The sequence below is a fragment of the Salvelinus fontinalis genome, chromosome 11 (genome assembly GCF_029448725.1).
Source record: "Salvelinus fontinalis isolate EN_2023a chromosome 11, ASM2944872v1, whole genome shotgun sequence".
NCBI classification, from domain to species: Eukaryota; Metazoa; Chordata; class Actinopteri; order Salmoniformes; family Salmonidae; genus Salvelinus; species Salvelinus fontinalis.
The window spans coordinates 52,539,593-52,565,568 of NC_074675.1; the positions used below are offsets into that span (position 1 = coordinate 52,539,593).

Consider the following 25,976-nt stretch of genomic DNA (forward strand, 5'->3'; position numbering starts at 1 on the left):
ACAGCACAATCTGGTTCTGATACAGCAAATGATGACAGCACAATCTGGTTCTGATACAGCAAATGATGACAGCACAATCTGGTTCCGATACAGTAAATCATGACAGCACAATCTGGTTCCGATACTGTAAATCATGACAGCACAATCTGGTTCTGATACAGCAAATGATGACAGCACAATCTGGTTCTGATACAGTAAATGATGACAGCACTATCTGGTTCTGATACAGCAAATGATGACAGCACAATCTGGTTCTGATACAGCAAATGATGACAGCACAATCTGGTTCTGATACAGCAAATGATGACAGCACAATCTGGTTTGATACAGCAAATGATGACAGCACAAACTGGTTCTGATACAGTAAATGATGACAGCACAATCTGGTTCTGATACAGTAAATGATGACAGCACAATCTGGCCTCATTTTTATCTCATCCCTTATCAACCTGTCTCATTCTGCCATTCAGACTAAATATTCCTAGCACAGGCCTACCAAATGAATGATAGAAGCACACCAGAATACAAAAATAAGGATCTTTATTTGGACATCAACAAGTCTAATATGAGCAATGGTAAAGTGAGGGCTTTGACATATGTTCAAAACCACATTACCGCTACAAGCCAATAGAGAGATTGGCCAAGTCTTACTGAGATATATAAAAAAAACTACATACATTTCGCTGTGCATTTAATAAAATAACAAACACTGAAAAAAAATATAAACGCAACATGTGAAGAGTTGGTCCCAAGTTTCATGAGCTGAAATAAAATATCCCTGAAATGTTCCATACACACAAAAAGCTTATTTCTCTCAAATGTTGTGCACACATTTGTATTTCATCCCTGTTAGTGAGCATTTCTCCTTTGCCATATTAAGAAGCTGAAAAAACAGCATAATTATTACACAGGTGCACCTTGTGCTGGGGACATTAAAAGGCCATTCTAAAATGTGCAGTTTTGTCACACAACACAATGCTACAGATGTATCATGTTTTGAGGGAGAGTGCAATTGGTATGCTGACTGCAGGAAAATCCACCAGAGCTGTTGCCAGAGAACTGAATGTCAAGTTCTATACCATAAGCCACCTCCAACGTTGTTTGCATAGTCAACTTACACATAGCTCTAACACACACACTTACCCCACCAGACATGCCCCCAGGTGGTCTTTTCACAGCCCCCAAATCCAGAACAAATTCAAGAAAGCGTACAGTATTATATAGAGCCATTATTGCATGGATCTCCCTACCATCTCATATTGCTCAAATAAACAGCAAAATTGTTTTAAAAAACAGATAAAGCAACACCTCACGACACAACGCCTCTCCCCTATTTGACCTGGATAGTTTGTGTGTATCTATTGATATGTAAGATATGTGTACCATTTTTAAATGTACATAGTTCTGTCCTTGAGCTGTTCTTGTCTATTAATGTTTTGTAATATGTCATGTTGCATGTTTTGCATCTGGGTCCCAGGAAGAGTAGCTGCTGCTTTGGCAACAAATACTGCGGTGATGTCGGCTCAAAACAAACGTGACATAATTACCCAGCTAGCACAGTGGATCTGGGTCGATTCCGGTTGAGAGTCGGGGCACTCGACTGAGAGTCAGACTCGGCCGACATCATGTGGCCCGAGTCTGGGCCGCCCTCGGCAGTATTTCTTATGGCTAGGATGCGGGGATTGAGCTCGGGCTGATTCCGGTGTGATTTATCAAGGCCCAAATATATTACTTGGGGCTTGGGCCGATTGGACGGTGCACCATGCTGCTTTGTTGACAAAATGACCGAGAGGCACAGATTACTGTTCCTTTTGAGAATGGAGCTCCCTCCCCGCTTTGATTGGTGGCCTTCGGCTCAGCATAATCGAATCTGCCCAATGAAAGACAAACACACACACACACTGTGCTGCCAGTCCCAGTGTAGGGCACAGGATGCCAATGAAAGGTTAAGAGTGAGTAGCGAGCGAGAGAGGATGGAGGAAGCTTGTTTACGGCATGCATTATCTGAATTATATCTACGGAGGAGCGGCTTCAATGGAGGAAATTTCGAATGTCTTTGAACTTCAGAGTTCAGAGTTGGTTTAACTTTGGATCAGAGCAAACGTTAGCTAGCTAGCTAGCTGACAAGCTTGTGTGTATAGAGCAGCACTATAATTAAAAACACTACATTTTTGAAATATCATATTTGAAACGTGGTAACTATAGTATACTTAACTAGCTTTGAAAAAAGTAAATCCATTCTTCTCTAATTAAACATCTCTCCCTAATTTCTGAATTAAGCTTGTAACATCGTCTGTAGGTCACAGTAACCTACGCTTCAGAGGGGCGGGGCAAGTATTCTACACACACGCACACCCAATGGCTGGCAGGCAGAAGCTGGAATACGATTCTGAGTGACAGTGAGGGCTTTGTATAGGCGCTTTGTTGTGATTTCTGTGGGACTGGAAATAAATGGCCAGAACAATAAAATAACATTATTAAACGGTTCCCATGTTTAAAAAAATAATCTCTCTGTTCCAGAACAGTATATATAACTTTTAGATTTTCAGTTCTAGTTCTGTTCCTCAAATAAGTTTGTTAATTACCCATTTTTGGTTCTGTTTCCTAAACTGTGGGACTGGGACGGGAAATAAATCCATTCCCAATAAAAATAATCCATCCCTTGGTTTGTATCAGGGTGAACAAAACATTCATATGATGTTGCAAGAATGTTCAAACAAAAATGTATTTGTTTTCTTTAGCGGTTCCCAAAATAGTATAAAGATGAGCAAAAAAGGTTGTTGAAAAAAATGTATATTTTGTAGTGCAATTTCTTTTATTATTATATTGTTTTATACTAATACAATTGCTGAGAGAACGAGATTTTTAACACGTTTTTTTCTCTCAAAAAAGGAGCTGTCAAAATTATTGCAACCTCTAAGATTCTTATAATTAAAATCAAACAAAATTCAATCCGCATTAGCATATTTTTTTATCTGAGTTTAAGGAACTGTATTGTGACATTACATGGCCTTCTGTTTCACTGGGGTATAAAAATGTAAAATCCCTTTCTCACCCATCACCATAGGGAGAAGGCAAAGAAATGAAGAAATGAAAAGAGACAAATGGTTGTTGACCTTCATAAATCAGACAATGGGTACAATAAAATAGCAAAAAAAAATACATACACCACTTACCACTATTAGGGCAAAATATAAGAACTTTAAGACCACTGGAACATTGGTAAACTTGCCTGATATGGGATGCAAGTGTATCTTGCGTCCAATACAAAAACCTATTAATTGGCAGAGATTAGTATTTGTATTCATTGAGAGCAGTCAATGTAAAATTATACTGATAGGATATTCAATTTTATTATATTATAGAGTATTATATTGCATAAATAACATTACAAGTACTCTTATATAGGGTTCTATTTGAATTTGAACAGTGCTGTGAATATGCAAGTATTTCATCAGGGCTCATCACTAACAAAACCAACCAGGTGTCTTTATCTCAGAGAAGAGTTGCCTATAGTGTCGTGTCATTGCTCTTAAAGTCAATGTCGAGTTGCAAGTCATCATATTTGTGACTCGAGTCTGACTCGAGTCCAAGTCATGTGACTCGAGTTCACACCTCTGATCAGGACCATTGAAAACAGAATTACATTTTTATGGTATAACAGATAACTAACAGATATACATGATGAAGACTACATTGATAATAGTTTAAATTGTTGAACATTTTGCTCCAAAGGGCCTTATTTAAATCAGTTATTCAGATTTCACAGGTTAAGTCAAAATATAAAATAAAATATTTCTCTCATTAGTTCATATCAGCAACAGAGTGATTAAATGTTTTAGTTCATTTTAGCAAACAGAATGAATCAATGTTTTAGTTCATATCAGCAAACATAATGAATCAATGTTTTAGTTCATATCAGCAAACAGAATGAATCAATGTTTTAGTTCATATCAGCAAACATAATGAATCAATGTTTTAGTTAATATCAGTGACAGAGTGAATCAAGGTTTTAGTTCATATCAGCAACAGAGCAAATCAAAAATAACCTTAAGTGCATATTAAATCAAACATTATTTGTCATTGCATGGAAATAACATTGACTTATGATGGAAACCCAAGCACTTACACATTTTGACTGAATAGGCAGTAATTATATCACATCGTTGTGTTCAACTGCCACATATACTGTATCTTATGTCTGCTAACAAGACTTCATTTCATTTTTGGACACTATTCAAATCATGTGTGGAATTGGGTCAGGGGTTGGAATGTGTGGGAAGTTCTCAAAGTGAAAATGTGACTACCAACACTATTTCGTTCTGCTGCTTGCCAGTGAGTGTTTTTAGTAGGCGTTACCACTGAGACTAATGCTGGCTTGACAGTAGAAGCGACAGAACCACCAGAAACAATGCAGTGAAGAGACTGGTCTTGCTGCTTCCTCCACTTGAGGTCACAGCTGGGATGGAAAGAGAAAAAGGAAACATGATCAAATGAAAATAGGACGAGTGTTTGTTGCCCTGTAATGTGATTAGTTAGACAGCTGATTTGCTAAATACAACTGGAACGCAGCTGATAAATCAATAATTTATGTAGAGATAATGGCATATGATACAATGGTGAACAAAAAACTATAAATATATGTCAGAGAAAATATTTATTTAACTGATAATAGAATACAATTAAATAAAGAAATATGTTAACCTGTGCCGTTGACTGTCACTGAGGTGGGGTCAATGTTGAAAGCTGTGATTTTTTGGGCAGCATTTTTTAAAACAGTGCCAATATCCATGGAATTAGGGACAGAGGAGGAGCTGAATGCTAAATTCATAGTATTGATGATGGATCCAGAGCTGGGAACAAATGAGAGAGAACATGTTAGATAGAAAGTGAGATCAATTTAAATCAACATACAAAATGTAATGCAAAAAATATCACCTGAATTCTGTCACAGTCAAACTGTTGAAAGAGGTGAAAGCTGTTCGATAGAAAGGTTCAAGCTGGAAGGAAAAACAAGAAACAGATTAATTTTAAACAAACAACTTCCTGTTGATTAAAAGCTAACTATGTGACTGTATTCTACCCCTCTCAATAGGACATTCACATCTTCATCCTTTTGGGAGGCTCACCTGAGTTTTAATCAGTAATGCTCGGCTTTGAAAGGCCTGAGAAGATGGGTTTGATAGGTCAGAGGTAAACGTCTCTCCTCTCGACCGGAACACCACAGTCAACTTAGTGAGTGCCACAGCGGCAGTTTCAGTGGTTGTAGTTGTGATGATGGAAGTAGTGATGACAGGAGTAGCCATTGTAGTTGTGTTGGCATTTGTGGTGGGCACTATGAAGACAAAAGAGCAGAGAAGTTACTGAACAAGCTAATGGTTTGTCTATTCACGTCTATGCTGAACAAGTCTATAGACATACAGTACCTTTGGAAAGAATTCAGACCCCTTGACTTTTTACAAATGTTGTTATGTTACAGCCTTATTCTAAAACTGATTCAATGATTTATTTCCATCATCAATCTACACACAAAATCCCCATAAAGACAAAGTAAAAAACGTGTATTTTAATGTTTTGCTAAGTTATAATAACATTTTAAAATGAAATATCACATTTACATAAGCATTTAGGCCCTTTACTCAGTACTTTGTTGAATAACCTTTTACAGCGATTACAGCCTTGAGTCTTCTTAGGTATGGCGCTACAATCTTGGCACACCTGTATTTGGGGAGTTTCTCCCATTCTTCTCTGCAGAACCTCTCAAGCTCTGTCGGGTTCGATGGGGAGAGTTAGTGCACAGCTATGTTCAGGTCTTTTCAGAGATGTTCGATCGGGTTCAAGTCCGGGCTCTGGCTGGGCCACTCAAAGACATTCAGAGATTTGTCGCGAACACAGTCCTGTGGTATCTTGTCTGTGTGCTTAGGGTCTTTGTGCTGTTGGAAGGTAAACCTTTGGCCCAGTCTGAGATCCTGGGCACTCTGGAGCAAGTTTTCATCAAGGATCTCTCTATACTTTGCTCCGTTCAGCTTTGTCTTGATCCTGACTAGTCTCCCAGTCCCTGCCTCTGAAAAACACATGCACAGCATGATGCTGCCACCACCGTGTTTCACCGTAAGGATGGTGCCAGGTTTCCTCCAGACGTGACGCTTGGCATTCAGGCAAAATAGTTCAATCTTGGTTTCATCAGACCAGAGAATCTTGTTTCTCATGGTCTGAGAGTCTTTAGGTGCCTTTTGGCAAACTCCAAGTGGGCTGTCATGTGCCTTTTACTGAGGAGTGGCTTCCGTCTGGCCACTCTACAACAAAGGCCTGATTGGTGGAGTACTGCAGAGATGGTTGTCTTTCTGGAAGGTTATCCCATCTCCACAGAGAACTTTGGAACTCTGCCAGAGTAACCATCGGGTTCTTGGTCCCTGACCAAGGCCTTTCTCCCCCTGACTGCTCAGTTTGGCATGGGAGCTAGGTCTGGGAAGGGTCTTGGTGGTTCCAAACATTCAGAATGATGGAGGCTACTGTGTTATTCTTGACCTTCAATGCTGCAGAAATTATCTGTGATATGTGCCTCGTCACAATCCTATCTCGGAGCTCTACCGACAATTCCTTTGACCTCATGGCTTGGTTTTTGCTCTGACAAGCACTGTCAACTGTGGAACCTGATTTAGACAGATGTTTAACTTTCAAAATAATGTCCCTCTCCTTGTTCAGGCGGCGTTCGGCGGTGGACGTCACCGGCCTTCTAGCCATCGCCGATCCACTTTTCATTTTCCATTTTCCTGCGCCTGACTCCTCTGCACCAGCCACACTCAGACCTTTACAGATACACGCACCAAATAATGGTGTCAGCAGGTACAGACAAACCCCCTTTCAATGTCGAGGAGCACGTCCAGCAGCATGCGACCATTTTGCAACATCTGGGCACCGCCATGGATCGCGAGCTGCAGACGATAGACCGATGGGAGAGAGGAGAAGTTCTGCCAGCGCCTCCACCGGCACCACTACAACAGCCTCCACCATTCACCTCTCCTTCACCCGGTCCCAGTGGGATTTGGCTCGCGCTCCCGAGGAAGTATGATGGGACAGCTGCATGATGTCAGGCGTTCCTACTCCAGCTGGAACTCTACCTGGCGACCGTCCACCAGGCCCCTTCGGGACATCAGAGAATGTCCGCCCTCGTCTCCTGTCTCTCAGGGAAAGTCCTGGAGTGGGCCAACGCTGTATGGGGGGAAGGAGAAGCGTTGTTGGACCATTACGCGGAGTTCACCCGTCGCTTTCGGGCAGTTTTCGACCACCCGCCTGAGGGTAGAGCGGCGGGTGAACGTCTGTTCAACTTGAGGCAGGGGACGAGGGGCGCACGAGTCCGCCTTGGACTTCTGGACCCTGGTCGTCAGCGCGGGATGGAACGACAGGGCCCTGATCGATCACTACCGGTGCAGCCTGCACGAGCACGTCCGTCTGGAGTTGGCCTGCAGGGATACCACTCTGACGTTTGATCATCTGGTGGACCTGCCTATCCGGCTGGATAACCTGCTGACTACCCGCGTACTTCTGGACCAGGCTCTGTCAGTTCCATCCCCTAGCACCACCGCTCCGACGCCCATGGAGCTGGGTGGTGCTGCGCGTAGGGCGACCGGAGTAGGGGCCGTTCCCTGTACCATCTGTGGCCGCAGAGGTCACAATGCTGGTTGGTGCTGGGGAGGTTCCTCTGGAAGTGGAGACGGCAGGCAGCGCACTCTCGTGTCACCCCAGGTGAGTCGGCACCAGGCTCACTCAGAGCCCCCTGTTGCTCACATGTTTTTGTTTATACATTTTCCAGAGTTTTCCCCACATTCTCAGCAGAAGGCGCTCGTAGATTCAGGCGCAGCTGGGAATTTCATTGACAGAGCATTTGCCCATAGTTTAGGGGTCCCCACTGCTCCTGTGGATATGCCCTTCCCTGTGCACGCCTTAGATAGTCGACCATTAGGGTCAGGGCTAATTAGGGAGGCCACCTCTCCACTGGGCATGGTGACGCAGGAGGGTCACAAGGAGAGAATTATTTTTTTCCTTATTGATTCTCCTGCGTATCCGGTGGTGCTGGGCATACCCTGGTTGGCCTGTCATGACCCCACTATTTCATGGCAACAGTGGGCTCTCAAGATGTGGTCACGAAAGTGCTCGGGGAGGTGTTTAGAGGTTTCTGTTGGTGCTACTACGGTGGAAGGTCCAGACCAGATCTCCACCGTGCGCATCCCCTCTGAATATGCCGATTTTGTACAGTTTTATTTTGTATGAATGTCGGTGAATGTACCACTTGATTTTTGTTATTTTTTTTCAATTACCACCCCATCAACGGGGGGATTGTGCGATAAATCTACTGGTAGACGCAGCACTTCCCAGGAGTCACATGTATCCATGATATCGTGTCTGATCGAGGTCCCCAGTTCACGTCAAGGGTCTGGAGGGCGTTCATGGAACGTCTAGGGGTCTCGGTCAGCCGGGCTTTCACCCCGAGAGTAACGGGCAGGTGGAGAGAGTAAACCAGGATGTGTCACTACTGTCACGACTTCCACCGAAGTCCCTCTCCTTGTTCGGGCGACTTTCGGCGGTCGACGTCACCGGCCTTCTAGCCATCGCCGATCCAATTTTCATTTTCCATTTGTTTTGTCTTTGTTTTACACACCTGGTTTCAATTCCCCAATTACATGTTCATTATTTGACCCTCTGTTTTCCCCATGGTTTTTGTGCGTGTTTGTTTTATGTATTTCGGTCCTTTTGTGTGGGCTTGGTAATTTCTACATGTACTTGGTATTTTGAGTAAAGTTACTTGTATTACTCATCTCTGCTGTCCTTCGCCTGACTCCTCTGCACCAGCTACACCCAGACATTTACAGCTGAATAATTATGTAAACAAGGTATTTTTGTTTTTTTAATTTTAATAGATTTGCAAAAACTACATGGTAAGAAATGTAATTAACTACTGAAAACACTAGTTAGATATGAATTCAGTGAAACTACCACCAAGCTACTGCAAAATGGAGGTACATTATTATTTGAACTACAGATACATATGTAAGCATTAAATATAACACTCAGATTTTATTCAACACTGGAGAAATTGCTGTGTATAGATCGTTTTCGTTCACCCATCTGGGTTTACTCACCTTTAACAGTGATGGTGGTAACATCCACAGAGAGGTTGCCAAAGGTAATGTTTGGATTCGTCACAGCCTCTTTCAGTGTATTGCTAATGTCAGTAACCTCAGGGACAGATTCAGTGGAGGTCTCATTGAACACTAGTTGGACCTCTGCCTGTGTTTCTGCATCCATACGGGAACGGAAAATAGGTCTGCAAAAGGTCATAAAAGGTCATGAACAGTGGCATGCCAAAGGTTTAAAGAATAGAAAAGGATATAATGGAATATTACGTGAATCCAAGAACAATCGTCCGGATGAAGAGGATCCCATATTTTGCTTTGTAGATCACATCAAACTGTAAGGAATGGTACAAACAGGAGAACGTTTGAGTGATTTAACACACACAAAAACATTTCTATATATTCCTATCCACATAGTTAAGCCCTAGTTATTTAAGATAGATATTGGGGAATAGAAATCAATCTGTAGTGATGGAGACTAATTGTCACCTGATTAGAACAAATTAAAGATCTACTTTAAAATATAGATTTTACAACAATCACCATACATTATTCATGGTCATACACCCAATAAAAACGAACTGAATTTCAAGGACTTACCACTGCAGTAATAGTTACTGCAAGTTCTTGGAATTGTGTACTTTGAGGGTCATTTAAAGCTTCTACAAACACTTGTTGTATGATGAAAACCACCAGTGGAGCAGGTTGAAGATGTGCAGTTGTAGTGGTTGTTGTACTAGTAGTAGTAGGTGTTGTAGTAGTGGTTGTTGTACTAGTAGTAGTAGTAGGTGTTGTAGTAGTGGTTGTTGTACTAGTAGTAGTAGGTCTTGTAGTAGTGGCTGGTGCATTGGTTGTTGTGGTAGTTGGAGCTGTGCTGGTAGTTGTTGACAGTAGTGATGTTGTCCTTGACACTGTAGTTGTGGGGGCCACATATGTAGTGGTTGTAGTTGTGGGCCTAGTTGTAGGAACGGTAGCAGGAACGGTGACAGGTTCTCCAGTTGTTGCGGTGGTAGCACCAGCCACAGTGGTAGTAACAGAAGTTGTAGGAGGAACAGTACTTGTTGCAGGAGCAGCTAAGTTCAAAAATAAAATGGACAATTCCACATCTCTTTAAGGCTGTGTGGCAGTGTAACGCAGTCATCGTAATAGATGGGAGTATAACATGATGCTCTTATATTGACAACTAAATCATTAAACGTTGGGCGTTTATGTAATGCACATCCTACATCCTGTAAACAGGCTTCCTGCAACATTTCACATGAACCACTTCAGCTGAAAACCATTTATAAATTACACAGTACATTTGGAAATTCAGACCCCTTGACTTTTTCCCACATTTTGTTACATTACAGCCTTATTCTGAAATGGATTAAATATGTTTTTCCCCTCATCAATTTTCACAAAAATACCCCATAATGACAAAGTGAAAACAAGTTTTAAGAAATGTTTTGAAAATGTATCACAAATAAAAACTCAAATACCTATTTACGTAAATATTCAGAAGCTAAGAGACTCGAAATTAAGTTCAGGTGATGTCACACCCTGATCTGTTTCACCTGTCTTTGTGGTTGTCTCCACCCCCCTCCAGGTGTCGCCCATCTTCCCAATTATCCCCTGTGTATTTATACCTGTGTTCTCTGTTTGTCTGTTGCCAGGTAATTTTGTTCGTTCAAACCTATGTTTTCTTTTGCGTTTTTGTTTGCTATAGTTCCTGTAATCTAGTTTCCCAGTTCTGATCATTCATGCCTGCCTGCCGTGCTGTACCTTTGCCCCACCTATCGGATTACTGACCTCAGGCTATTTACTCAGTACTTTGTTGAAGCACCTTTGGCAGCGTTTACAGCATTGAGTCTTCTTGGGTATGACGGTACAAGCTCGGCACACCAGTATTTTGGGAGTTTCTCCCATTCTTCTCTGCAGAACTTCTCAAGCTCTGTCAGGTTCGATGGGGAGTATTGGTGCAAAGCTATGTTCATGTCTTTTCAGAGATGTTTAATCGGGTTCAAGTCAGGGCTCTGGCTGGAGGCACTCAAGGACTGTATTTTCCTTAACGAAAGATGTATCAACCCCTACAAGCAATGTTGACGAATTATAAACTACATAATAATTCACATCTCTTGTTGCTGCAGGATTATTTTCCTGCTGTAGCAATCTGGCTCATATTAAGATCCTATGTCCGTATGTACACTACTGTTCAAAAGTTTTAGAACACCTACTCATTCAAGGGTTTTTCTTTATTTTTGCTATTTTCTACATTGTAGAATAATAGTGAAGACATCAAAACTATGAAATAACACATATGAAATCATGTAGGATCCCAAAAATTGCTAAACACATCAAAATATATTTTATTTTTGAGGTTCTTCAAATAGCCACCGTTTGCCTTGATGACAGCTTTGCACACTCTTGACATTCTCTCAACCAGCTTCATGACGTAGTCATCTGGAATGCATTTCAATTAACAATTTCAATTGCCTTCTTAAAAGTAAATTTGTGAATTTCTTTCCTTCTTAATGTGTTTGAGCCAGACAGTTCTGTTATGACAAGTTGGGGGGGTATACAGAAGATTGCCCTAGTTGGGGAAAAAAGACCAAGTCCATATAATGTCAAGAACAGCTCAAATAAGCGAAGAAACGACAGTCCATCATTACTTAAAGACATTAAGGTCATTCAGTATAGAACACTTCAAGAACTTTGAAAGTTTCTTCAAGTGCACTCTCAAAAACCATCAAGCGCTATGATGAAACGGGCTCTCATGAGGACCGCCACCGGAAAGGACGACCCAGAGTTACCTCTGCTGCAGAGGATAAGTTCATTAGAGTTACCAGCCTCAGAAAATGCAGCCCAAATAAATGCTTCACAGAGTTCAAGTAACAGACACTTCTCAACATCAACTGTTCAGAGGAGACTGCGTGAATCAGGCCTTCATGGTCGAATTGCTGCAAAGAAACCACTACTAAAGGACACCAATAATAAGACGAGACTTGCTTGGGCCAAGAAACGCAAGTAATGCACATTAGCCCAGTAGACATTTGCCCTTTGGTCTGGAGTCCAAATTGGAGACTTTTGTTTCCAACAGCCGTGTCTTTGTGAGACGCTGTGTGGGTGAACGGATGATCTCCGCATGTGTATTTCCCACCGTAAAACATGGAGGAGGAGGTGTTATGGTGTGGGTGTGCTTTGCTGGTGACACTGTCTGTGATTTATTTAGAAATAAAGCCACACTTAACCAGCATGGCTACAGCAGCATTCTGCAGCGATTCGCCATCCCATCTGGTTTGGGCTTAGTGGGACTATAATTTGATTTTCAACAGGACAATGATCCAATACACCTCCAGGCTGTGTGAGGGCTATTTGACCAAGAAGGAGAGTGATGGAGTGCTGCATCAGATGACCTGGCCTCCACAACACCCTGACCTCAACCCAATTGATTTGGTTTGGGATGAGTCGAACCGCAGAGAGAAGGAAAAGCAACCAACAGGTGTTCAGCATACAGTTGAAGTCGGAAGTTTGCGTACACTTAGGTTGGAGTCATTAAAACTCATTTTTCAACCACTCCACAAATTTCTTTTTAACAAATTATAGTTTTGGCAAGTCGGTTAGGACATCTACTTTGTGAATGACACAAGTAATTTTTCCAAAAATTGTTTACAGACAGATTATTTCACTTATAATACACTGTATCACAATTCCAATCGGTCAGAAGTTTACATACACTAAGTTGACTGTGCCTTTAAACAGCTTGGAAACTTCCAGAAAATGATCAAGGCTCTTGAAGCTTCTGATAGGCTAATTGACATAATTTGAGTCAATTGGAGGTGTACCTGTGTATGTATTTCAAGGCCTACCTTCAAACTCAGTGCCTCTTTGCTTGACATCATGGGAAAATCTAAAGAAATCAGCCAAGACTGAAAGAAAAATAATTGTAGACCTCCACAAGTCTGGTTCCTCCTTGGGAGCAATTTCCAAATGCTTGAAGGTACCACGTTCATCTGTGCAAACAATAGTACGCAAGTATAAACACCATGGGACCACGCAGCCGTCATACCACTCAGGAAGGAGACACGTTCTGTCTCCTAGAGATTAACATACTTTGGTGCGAAAAGTGCAAATCAATCCATCCTAGAACAACAGCAAAGGACCTTGTACAAAATAATCAATATACACAGTAGAACTAGCCCTATATCGACAGAACCTGAATGGCCGCTCAGCAAGGAAGAAGCCACTGCTCCAAAACTGCAATAAAAAGCCAGTCTACGGTTTGCAACTGCACATGGAGACAAAGATCGTAATTTTTGGAGAAATGTCCTCTGGTCGGATGAAACAAAAATAGAACTGTTTGGCTATAATGACCATCGTTATGTTTGGAGGAAAAAGGGGGAGGCTTGCAAGTCGAAGAACACCATCCCAACCATGAAGCACGGGGGTGGCAGCATCATGTTGTGGGGGTGCTTTGCTGCAAGAGGGACTGGTGCACTTCACAAAATAGATGGCATCATGAGGGAGGAACATTATGTGGATATATTGAAGCAACATCTCAAGACATCAGTCAGGAAGTTAAAGCTTGGTCGCAAATGGGTCTTCCAAATGGACAATGACCCCAAGCATACTTCCAAAGCTGTGGAAAAATGGCTTAAGGACAACAAAGTCAAGGTATTGGAGTGGCCATCACATAGCCCGGACCTCAATCCCATAAATAATTTGTGGGCAGAACTGAATAAGTGTGTGCGAGCAAGGAGGCCTACAAACCTGACTCATGTACACCAGCTCTGTCAGGAGGAATGGGCCAAAATTCACCCAACTTATTGTGGGAAGCTTGTGGATGGCTATCCGAAACGTTTGACCCAAGTTAAACAATATAAAGGCAATGCTACCAAATACTAATAGAGTGTGTTTAAACTTCTGACACACTGGAAATGTGCTGAAATAAATCATTCTCTCTACTATTATTCTGACATTTCACATTCTTAAAATAAAGTGGTGATCCTAACTGACCTAAGACAGGGCATTTCTACTTGCATTAAATGTCCGGAATTGTGAAAAACTGTGTTTAAATGTATTGGCTAAGGTGTATGTAAACTTCCGACTTCAAATGTTTATGTGAACTCCTTCAAAACCGTTGGAAAAGCATTCCAGGTGAAGCTGGTTGACAGAATGCCAAGAGTGTGCAAAACTGTCATCAAGGCAAAGGGTGGCTATTTGAAGAATCTCAAATATTAAATATATTTTGATTTGTTTAACACTTTTTTGGTTTCTACATGATTCCATTTGTGTTATTACATAGTTTTGATGTCTTCACTGTTATTCTACAATGTAGAAAAAAGTAAAAATAAAGAAAAACTCTTGAATGAGTAGGTTTTCTAAAACTTCTGACCGGTAGTGTGTGTACATATACACGCTATCTGTTCTGTGTTTGCTTTCTTGATTCTTTTGTTCATGTAAAAAATATGTGTGTGTTTGCTCCCTCTGTGCACTGATTATTTGTTGTCTTATATTTAAAAAATATCAAATAATTGCTCACAAAAACAGCTAGCTGCAGTAGTTCCATCCTTTCAGGTACCTGGGCCTTAACCCTAACCTGGAGTCGGTTTCTTGCTACATTTTGATTGACTGAGGGTTACATTTCTGTTTTGTATTTAGTTTTTTTTCTGATGTTTGCCCCCCCCCCCAGTAGTAGCTACAACACTGCATGGCAAGAAGCGTAATTAGCTACTGTAAATACTAATTAGATATGAATTCAGTTCAACTACCACCAAGATACTGCAAAATGTAGATACATTATTAGTTGAACTACATCTACATGTAAGATCTTAATTTCATTACCCTGTTGCAGGAAAACTTTCAAAAGTTTCTGTTGCTGCAGGATTATATTCCTGCTATAGCAAACTGTCTCAAATTAAGATCCACCATCTGTAGTTCACTACTTCCCAACACTGGGACCAATATAGATCTCAAATTAAGATCCACCATCTGTAGTTCACTACTTCCCAACACTGGGACCAATATAGACTGTAGAAAACCATTAAATGTAACACTCAGATTTTATTCAACACTGTAGAAATTGCTGTGTATAGATCGTTTTCATTCACCCATCTGGGTTTACTCACCTTTAACAGTGATGGTGGTAACATCCACAGAGAGGTTGCCAAAGGTAATGTTTGGATTGGTCACAGCCTCTTTCAGTGTATTGCTAATGTCAGTAACCTCAGGGACAGATTGAGTGGAGGTATCATTGAACACTAGTTGGACCTCTGCCTGTGTTTCTGCATCCATACGGGAACGGAAAATAGGTCTGCAAAAGGTCATAAAAGGTCATGAACTGTGGCATGCCAAAGGTTAAAAGAATAAAATAGAATATAATGGAATATTACGTGAATCCAAGAACAATCGTCCGGATGAAAAGGATCCCATATTTTGCTTTGTAGATCACATCAAACTGTAAGGAATGGTACAAACAGGAGAACGTTTGAATGATTTAACACACACAAAAACATTTCTATATATTCCTATCCACATAGTTAAGCCCTAGTTATTTAAGATAGATATTGGGGAATAGAAATCAATCTGTAGTGATGGAGACTAATTGTCACCTGACAAGAACAAATAAAATATGTACTTTATAATATAGATTTTACAACAATCGCCATACATTATTGATGGTCATACACCCAAGAAAAATAAACTCTGAATTTGAAGGACTTACCACTGCAGTAATAGTTACTGCAAGTTCTTGGAATTGTGTACTTTGAGGGTCATTTAAAGCTTCCACAAACACTTGTTGTATGACGAAAAACACCAGTGGAGCAGGTTGAAGATGTGCAGTTGTAGTGGTTGGTGTACTAGTAGTAGTAGGTGTTGTAGTAGTGGTTGTTGTACTAGTAGTAGTAGTAGTAGGTCTTGTAGTAGTAGTGGTTGGTGCGTTGGTTGTTGTGGTAGTTGGAGCTGTGCTGGTAGTTGTTGACAGTAGTGATGTTGTCCTTGACACTGTAGTTGTGGGGGCCACATATGTAGTGGTTGTAGTTGTGGGCCTAGTTGTAGGAACGGTAGCAGGAACAGTGACAGGTTCTCCAGTTGTTGCGGTGGTAGCACCAGCCACAGTGGTAGTAACAGAAGTTGTAGGAGGAACAGTACTTGTTGCAGGAGCAGCTAAGTTCAAAAATAAAATGGACAATTCCACATCTCTTTAAGGCTGTGTGGCAGTGTAACGCAGTCATCGTAATAGATGGGAGTATAACATGATGCTCTTATATTGACAACTAAATCATTAAACGTTGGGCGTTTATGTAATGCACATCCTGCAGCCTTTAAACAGGCTTCCTGCAACTCCCGGCTTCCTGACTTTTCCCCACATTTTGTTACATTACAGCCTTATTCTGAAATGGATTAAATACTTTTTCCCCCTCATTAATCTTCACAAAATACCCCATAATGACAAAATCGATAGCAGGATTTAAGAAATGTTTAAAAATGTATTGCAAAAAAAACTGAAATACCTTATTTACATAAGTATTCGGAACCTTGCCATGAGACTCGAATTTGAGCTCAGGTGTATCATTTTTCCATTGACCATCTTTGAGATATTTCTACAACTTGATTGGAGTCCATCTGTGTAAAATTAATTTGATTGAACATTACATAATTGTGTCGACAGCATTTAAGGTCACCGAGAACACAGTGGCCTCCTACATTGAAGAAGTTTGGAACAGAAGGACAACCATCTCGGTAGAGTGACCAGATGGAAGCCACTCCTCAGTAAAAGGCACATGACAGCCCACTTGGACTCCTAAAGACTCTCACGACCACGAGAAACAAGATGATCTGATCTGATGAAACCAGGAATGAACTCTTTGGATTAAAGGCCAAACTTCATGTCTGGAGGATACTTGGTTCCATCCCTACAGTAAAGCATGGTGGTGGCAACATCATTCTGTGTGGGTTGTTCAGCGACATGGACTGGGAGACTAGTCAGGATCGAGGGAAAGATGAAAGGAGTGAAGCACAGAGAAATCCTTGATGAAAACCTGCTCAAGAGCGCTCAGGACCTTAGACTGGGGAGAATGTTCACCTTTCAACAGGACAATGACCCTAAGCACACAGTCAAGACAACATAGAAGTGGCTTTGGGACAAGTCTCTTAAAGTGGCCAATCCATAGCCCTGACTTGAACCTTTTGAACATCTTTGGAGAGACCTGAAAATAGCTGTGCAGCGACGCTCCCCATTCAACCTGACAGAGCTTGAGAGGATCTGCAGAGAAGAATTGGAACAACTCGCAAAAAACAGGTGTGCAAAGCTTGTAGCATCATACCCAAGAAGACTCAAGGCTGTATTCACTGCCAAAGGTGCGTCAACAAAGTACAGAGTAAAGGGTCTGAAAACGTACATGTAAATGTAATATGTAAATGTAATATGTAAATGTAATATGTAAATGTAATATTTCAGTTTATATATATTTTTTAAATCAGCAAACATTTCTAAAAAACTGTTTTTGCATTGTCATTATTGGGTATAGTGTGTAGATTGATGATGAAGAAAAAAAACATTTAATCAATCTTTTGAATGAGGCTGTAACGTAACAAAATGTGGAAATATCCACAGGGTCTGAATACTTTCCGAATGCACTATAGATGCTACCAACACAGGGTTAGTAGCATTAGAACCAGAAGAACTGTGGCATTCTGATAAAGAACACTCACCTTATTAACAGCATGTGTATTACAGAGCACGAGCAGCTAAAACAGCTGAAATGTACGTAATTTGTTGTTGTTGTCGACCTACCAGTGACGGTTGAAGGGAGTTCTCCAGGTATTGTCAATGACCCACTTATTGATGTGATGGGTGCAGCTGTAACCGTTGTTGTCAATACACCGGTGACGTTTGCCGTGGGTTCACGAGTTGTTGTCGAAAAACCAGTGACAGTTGAATTGGGTTCACCAGTTGTTGTTGACCCACCAGTGATGGTTGTAATGGGTTCATCAGTTGTTGTTGACACACCAGTGATGAATGTATTTGGAGCCGCTGTAATCGCTGTTGTCAATGCACCTGTTACGGTTGTAATGGGTTCATCTGTAACCGTTACTGTCGACACACCAGTGATTGTGGTAGTGGGTTCACCAGGTGTCGTCAACACACCCATGATGGTTGTAGTGGGTGCTGCAGAGACAGTAGTTGTTGGTGCATCACTTGTTGTCGACACACCAGTGACGTTTGTAATGGGTACAGCTGTAAACGTAGTTGTCGACACACCAGTGACGTTTGTAATGGGTACAGCTGTAAACGTAGTTGTCGACACAACAGTGACGTTTGTAATGGGTACAGCTGTAAACGTAGTTGTCGACACACCAGTGACGTTTGTAATGGGTACAGCTGTAAACGTAGTTGTCGACACACCAGTGACGTTTGTAATGGGTACAGCTGTAAACGTAGTTGTCGACACAACAGTGACGTTTGTAATGGGTACAGCTGTAAACGTAGTTGTCGACACACCAGTGACGTTTGTAATGGGTACAGCTGTAAACGTAGTTGTCGACACACCAGTGACGTTTGTAATGGGTACTGCTGTAACTGTTGTTGTCGACACACCAGTGACGTTTGCCGTGGGTTCACCAGTTGTTGTCGACACACCAGTGATGAATGTATTTGGAGCCACTGTAATCGCTGTTGTCAATGCACCTGTTACGGTTGTAATGGGTTCATCTGTAACTGTTAATGTCGACACACCAGTTACTGTTGTAGTGGGTTCACCAGTTGTCGTCAACACACCCATGATGGTTGTAGTGGGTGCTGCAGAGACAGTAGTTGTTGGTGCATCACTTGTTGTCGACACACCGGTGACGTTTGTAATGGGTACCTCTGTAAACGTAGTTGTCGACACACCAGTGACGGTTGTAGTTGGTGACGCTGTAACCGTTGTTGTCAAAGCACCAGTTATGGTTAAAATGGATACAGCTGTACCCATTGTTGTTGATGAATCAGTGAGAGTTGTAGTGGGTGCAGCTGTAGTAGTAGTTGTTGATGCACCACTCATTGTTGACACACCGGTAATGGTTGCCGTGGATTCACCAGTTGTTGTCGACACACCAGTTACGTTTGTTGAGGGTGCAGCTGTAAAGTCTGTTATCGACACACCACTGATGGTTGTACTTGGTTCACCAGTTGTTGTCGACACACCATCGACGGTTGTCGTGGGTTCACTAGTTGTCGTCAACACATCCATGATGGTTGTAGTGGGTGCTGCAGAGACAGTAGATGCTGGTGCATCACTTGTTGTCGACACAACAATGACAGTTGAAGTGAGTTCACCAGTTGTTGTCAGTGCACCAGTGACGTTTGTAATGGGTACAGCTGTAAACGTTGTTGTCAACACACCGGTGACGTTTGCTGTGGGTTCACCAGTTGTTGTCGACACACCAGTGACTGTTGTAGTGTGTTCACCAGTTGTTGTTGACCCACCAGTGACCGTTGAATTTGGTTCATCAGTAGTTGTCGACACACCAATGACAGTTGAAGTAAGTTCTCCAGTTGTTGTCAGTGCACCAGTTACGTTTGTAATGGGTACTGCTGTAACTGTTGTTGTCGACACACCAGTGACGTTTGCCGTGGGTTCATCAGTAGTTGTCGACACACCAGTGATGAATGTATTTGGAGACGCTGTAATCGCTGTTGTCAATGCACCTGTTACGGTTGTAATGGGTTCATCTGTAACCGTTACTGTCGACACACCAGTGATTGTGGTAGTGGGTTCACCAGGTGTCGTCAACACACCCATGACGGTTGTAGTGGGTGCTGCAGAGACAGTAGTTGTTGGTGCATCACTTGTTGTCGACACACCAGTGACGTTTGTAATGGGTACAGCTGTAAACGTTGTTGTCGACACACCAGTGATGAATGTATTTGGAGCCGCTGTAATTGCTGTTGTCAATGCACCTGTTACGGTTGTAATGGGTTCATCTGTAACCGTTACTGTCGACACACCAGTGATTGTGGTAGTGGGTTCACCAGTTGTCGTCAACACACCCATGACGGTTGTAGTGGGTGCTGCAGAGACAGTAGTTGTTGGTGCATCACTTGTTGTCGACACACCGGTGACAGTTGAAGTGAGTTCACCGGTTGTTGTCAATGCACCAGTGACGTTTGTAATGGGTACTGCTGTAAACGTAGTTGTCGACACACCAGTGACGGTTGTAGTTGGTGACGCTGTAACCGTTGTTGTCAAAGCACCAGTTATGGTTAAAATGGATACAGCTGTAACCATTGTTGTTGATGAATCAGTAAGAGTTGTAGTGGGTGCAGCTGTAGTAGTAGTTGTTGATGCATCACTCATTGTTGACACACCGGTGACGGTTGCCGTGGATTCACCAGTTGTTGTTGACCCACCAGTGATGAATGTATTTGGAGCCGCTGTAATTGCTGTTGTCAATGCACCTGTTACGGTTGTAATGGGTTCATCTGTAACCGTTACTGTCGACACGTGAGTGACGGTCGTAGTGGGTTCACCAGTTGTCGTCAACAAACCCATGACAGTTGAAGAAAGTTCACCAGTTGTTGTTGATGAATCAGTGAGAGTTGTAGTGGGTACAGCTGTAGTAGTAGTTGTTGATGCATCACTCATTGTTGACACACCGGTGATTGTTGCCGTGGGTTCATCAGTTGTTGTCGACACACCAGTGGCAGTTGAAGAAAGTTCACCAGTTGTTGTCAATGCACCAGTTACGTTTGTTGAGGGTGCAGCTGTAAAGTTTGTTATCGACACACCACTGATGGTTGTACTTGGTTCACCAGTTGTTGTCGACACACCATCGACGGTTGTCGTGGGTTCACTAGTTGTCGTCAACACATCCATGATGGTTGTAGTGGGTGCTGCAGAGACAGTAGTTGCTGGTGCATCACTTGTTGTCGACACACCAATGACAGTTGAAGTGAGTTCTCCAGTTGTTGTCAGTACACCAGTTACGTTTGTAATGGGTACAGCTGTAAACGTTGTTGTCAACACACCGGTGACGTTTGCTGTGGGTTCACCAGTTGTTGTTGACACACCAGTGACTGTTGTAGTGTGTTCACCAGTTGTTGTTGACCCACCAGTGACCGTTGAATTGGGTTCACCAGTTGTTGTCGACACACCAGTGATGAATGTATTTGGAGCCGCTGTAATCGCTGTTGTCAATGCACCTGTTACGGTTGTAATGGGTTCATCTGTAACCGTTACTGTCGACACACCAGTGATTGTGGTAGTGGGTTCACCAGTTGTCGTCAACACACCCATGATGGTTGTAGTGGGTGCTGCAGAGACAGTAGTTGTTGGTGCATCACTTGTTGTCGACACACCGGTGACAGTTGAAGTAAGTTCACCGGTTGTTGTCAGTGCACCAGTGACGTTTGTAATGGGTACCTCTGTAAACGTAGTTGTCGACACACCAGTGACGGTTGTAGTTGGTGACGCTGTAACCGTTGTTGTCAAAGCACCAGTTGTGGTTAAAATGGATACAGCTGTAACCATTGTTGTTGATGAATCAGTGAGAGTTGTAGTGGGTGCAGCTGTAGTAGTAGTTGTTGATGCACCACTCATTGTTGACACACCGGTAATGGTTGCCGTGGATTCACCAGTTGTTGTTGACACACCAGTGATGAATGTATTTGGAGCCGCTGTAATTGCTGTTGTCAATGCACCTGTTACGGTTGTAATGGGTTCATCTGTAACCGTTACTGTCGACACGCGAGTGACGGTCATAGTGGGTTCACCAGATGTTGTCAACACACCCATGACAGTTGAAGAAAGTTTACCAGTTGTTGTTGATGAATCAGTGAGAGTGGTAGTGGGTGCAGCTGTAGTAGTAGTTGTTGACACACTGGTGACAGTTGCCGTGGGTTCACCAGTTGTTGTTGATGAATCAGTGAGAGTGGTAGTGGGTGCAGCTGTAGTAGTAGTTGTTGATGCATCACTCATTGTTGACACACCGGTGATTGTTGCCGTGGGTTCACCAGTTGTTGTCGACACACCAGTGACAGTTGAAGAAAGTTCACCAGTTGTTGTCAATGCACCAGTTACGTTTGTTGAGGGTGCAGTTGTAAACTTTGTTATCGACACACCACTGATGGTTGTACTTGGTTCACCAGTTGTTGTCGACACACCATCGACGGTTGTAGTGGGTTCACCAGTTGTTGTCGACACACCATCGACGGTTGTCGTGGGTTCACTAGTTGTCGTCAACACATCAATGATGGTTGTAGTGGGTGCTGCAGAGACAGTAGTTGCTGGTGCATCACTTGTTGTCGACACACCAATGACAGTTGAAGTGAGTTCTCCAGTTGTTGTCGACACACCCATGACGGTTGTAGTGTGTTCACCAGTTGTTGTCGACACACCAGTGACTGTTGTAGTGTGTTCACCAGTTGTTGTTGACCCACCCATGACGGTTGTAGTGGGTGCTATAGTAACAGTAGCTGTTGTTGCATCCCTTGTTGTCGACACACCAGTGACAGTGGCAATGGGTTCACTAGTAGTTGTCGATGCATCAATGACGGTTGTAGTGGGTTCACCAGTTGTCGTCAACACACCCATGACAGTTTTAGTGGGTGCTGCAGAGACAGTAGTTGTTGGTGCATCACTTGTTGTCAACACACCGGTGACAGTTGAAGTAAGTTCACCAGTTGTTGTCAATGCACCAGTGACGTTTGTAATGGGTACCTCTGTAAACGTAGTTGTCGACACACCAGTGACGGTTGTAGTTGGTGACGCTGTAACCGTTGTTGTCAAAGCACCAGTTGTGGTTAAAATGGATACAGCTGTAACCATTGTTGTTGATGAATCAGTGAGAGTTGTAGTGGGTACAGCTGTAGTAGTAGTTGTTGATGCGTCACTCATTGTTGACACACCGGTGACGGTTGCCGTGGATTCCCCAGTTGTTGTTGATGAATCAGTGACAGTTGTAGTGGGTGCAGCTGTAACCGTTGTTGTCAACACACCGGTGACGTTTGCCGTGGGTTCACCAGTTGATGTCAATGCACCAGTTACGTTTGTAATGGGTACAGCTGTAACCGTTGTCGTTGACACACGAGTGGCTTTTGTACTTGGTTCACCAGTTGTCGACACACCAGTGACTGTTGTAGTGTGTTCACCAGTTGTCGTCAACACACCAATGACGGTTGTAGTGGGTGCTGCAGTAACAGTAGTTGTTGATGCATCACTTGTTGTCGACACACCAGTGACAGTTGAAGTGAGTTCTCCAGTTGTTGTCAGTGCACCAGTTACGTTTGTAATGGGTACTGCTGTAACTGTTGTTGTCGACACACCAGTGACTGTTGAATTGGGTTCACCAATTGTTGTTGACCCACCAGTGATGAATGTATTTGGAGCCACTGTAATTGCTGTTGTCAATGCACCTGTTACGGTTGTAATGGGTTCATCTGTAACCGTTACTGTCGACACGTGAGTGACGGTCGTAGTGGGTTCACCAGATGTTGTCAACACACCCATGACAGTTGAAGAAAGTTCACCAGTTGTTGTCGACACACCAGTGATGGTTGTAGTGGATTCACCAGTTGTTGTCGACACACCAGTAACAGTTGAAGAAAGTTCACCAGTTGTTGTCGACACACCAGTGATGGTTGTAATGGGTTCACCAATGGTTGTTGACCCACCAGTGACTGTTGAATTGGGTTCATCAGTAGTTGTCGACACACCAGTGATGAATGTATTTGGAGCCGCTGTAATTGCTGTTGTCAATGCACCTGTTACGGTTGTAATGGGTTGATCTGTAACCGTTACTGTCGTCACGCGAGTGACGGTCGTAGTGGGTTCACCAGATGTTGTCAACACACCCATGACAGTTGAAGAAAGTTCACCAGTTGTTGTTGATGAATCAGTGAGAGTGGTAGTGGGTGCAGCTGTAGTAGTAGTTGTTGACACACCGGTGACAGTTTCCGTGGGTTCACCAGTTGTTGTCGACACACCAGTAACAGTTGAAGAAAGTTCACCAGTTGTTGTCAATGCACCAGTTACGTTTGTAATGGGTACTGCTGTAACCGTTGTCGTCAATACACCAGTGAATGTTGTAGTGAGTTCATCAGTTGTTTTCGGTGCACCAGTAACGTTTATAGTGGGTTCACCACTTGTTTTCGACACACCTGTGATGGTTGTAGTGGTTGCTGCAGTAACAGTAGTTGTTGATTCGTAACTTGTTGTCGACACACCAACAATGGCTGAAGTACGTTCACCAGTTGTCGTTGATGCTCCAGTGACGTTTGTAGTGGGTTCAGCTGTAAACTTTGTTGTCGACACACCAGTGACTGCTGTAGTGGATTCACTAGTTATTGTCAATGAACCAGTGACGGTTTCCGTGGGTTGACCAGTTGTTGATGCACCACTCATTGTCGACACACTGGTGACGGTTGTAGTGTGTTCACCAGTTGTTGATGCACCACTCATTGTCGACACACTGGTGACGGTTGTAGTGTGTTCACCAGTTCTTGTCGATAAGCCACTCGTTGTTATTGCACTGGTAAGAGATTTTGTGGCTGCAAAAAGGTAAGTAACAGAAAAAGGAAACACGATCAAATAAAAATATGACGAGTGTTTGTTGCCCTGTAATGTAATGACACATGATACAATGGTGTACAAAATGCACGGCGTACAAACTGTTCATTTACCAGATAATAGAATATAATAAATACATGTGTTTACCTGTGCTGTTGACTGTCACTGAGGAGGGGTCAATGTCCAAAGCAGTGATGTTATGCTCAGCATTTATCAAAACAGTGCCAATCTCTGTGATATTAGGGACGGAGGAGGAGCTGAATGCTAAATTCATAGTATTGATGATGGATCCAGAACTGAGAATAAATGAGAGATAACATGTTAGATAGAAAGTGAGATCAATTTAAATCAACATACATCATGTAATGCAAAAAAGATCACCTGAATTCTGTCACCGTCAAACTGTTGAAAGAGGTGAAAGCTGTTCGATAGAAAGGTTCAAGCTGGAAGGAAAAACAAGAAACAGATTAAGTTTAAACAAACAACTTCCTGTCAATTAAAAGCTGACTATGTGACTGTAATCTAGCCCTCTCGTTAGGACATTCACATCTTCATTGTTTTGGGAGGCTCACCTGAGTTTTAATCAGTAATGCTCGGGTTTGAAAGGCCTGAGATGATGTGTTTAATAGGTCAGAGGTAAATGTCTCTCTGGACCGGAACACCACAGGAACCCTAGTGATTGCAGCAGCGGTGGTTGCAGCTGTTGTGGCTGTGATGATGGCAGTAGTGATGACAGGAGTAGCTGTTGTAGTTGGGCTGGCATTTGATGCGCTAGTGACTGTTGTTGTGGGTGCAGCTGTAGCAGTAGTTGTTGATGGACCACTCGTTGACGACACACCAGTGAATATTGTAGTGCGTTCACCAGTTGTTGTCAACACACCAGTGACGGTCGTAGTGGGTTCACCAGGTGTTGTTGTTGATGCTCCATTGACAGTTGTAGTGGGTGCAGCTGTTACATTTGATATCAATCTAGCAGTGATGTTTGTAGTGGGTGCAGCTGTAACAGTTGATATCAATCTACCAGTGATGTTTGTAGTGGGTGCAGCTGTAACAGTTGATATCAATCTACCAGTGATGTTTGTAGTGGGTGCAGCTGTAACAGTTGATGTCAATCTACCAGTGATGTTTGTAGTGGGTGCAGCTGTAACAGTTGATGTCAATCTACCAGTGATGTTTGTAGTGGGTGCAGCTGTAACAGTTGATATCAATCTACCAGTGATGTTTGTAGTGGGTGCAGCTGTAACAGTTGATATCAATCTACCAGTGATGTTTGTAGTGGGTGCAGCTGTAACAGTTGATGTCAATCTACCAG

General features: G+C 42.7%; 1 protein-coding gene across 2 annotated transcripts; it reads right to left on the bottom strand.

Annotated features, from left to right (window-relative positions):
- Positions 1–2,892: 2,892 nt before the first annotated feature.
- Positions 2,893–24,958, bottom strand: LOC129865918 (mucin-5AC-like). Of its 2 annotated transcripts, none has more exons than XM_055939001.1 (11): positions 24,812–24,958; positions 15,838–16,280; positions 15,506–15,570; positions 15,242–15,426; positions 9,735–10,207; positions 9,405–9,469; positions 9,141–9,325; positions 5,130–5,335; positions 4,939–5,000; positions 4,705–4,853; positions 2,893–4,459 (listed from the first exon to the last, which is right to left on the bottom strand). In XM_055939001.1, the coding sequence occupies exons 1-11, from the start codon at positions 24,936–24,938 to the stop codon at positions 4,368–4,370; spliced, it is 2,052 nt and encodes a 683-aa protein (XP_055794976.1). In that variant the 5' UTR covers positions 24,939–24,958; the 3' UTR covers positions 2,893–4,367. The 2 variants fall into 2 exon arrangements, with proteins under 2 accessions (XP_055794976.1, XP_055794975.1); XM_055939000.1 differs by lacking the exon at positions 24,812–24,958 and adding an exon at positions 17,911–18,436.
- Between the last annotated feature and the right edge of the window lie 1,018 nt (positions 24,959–25,976).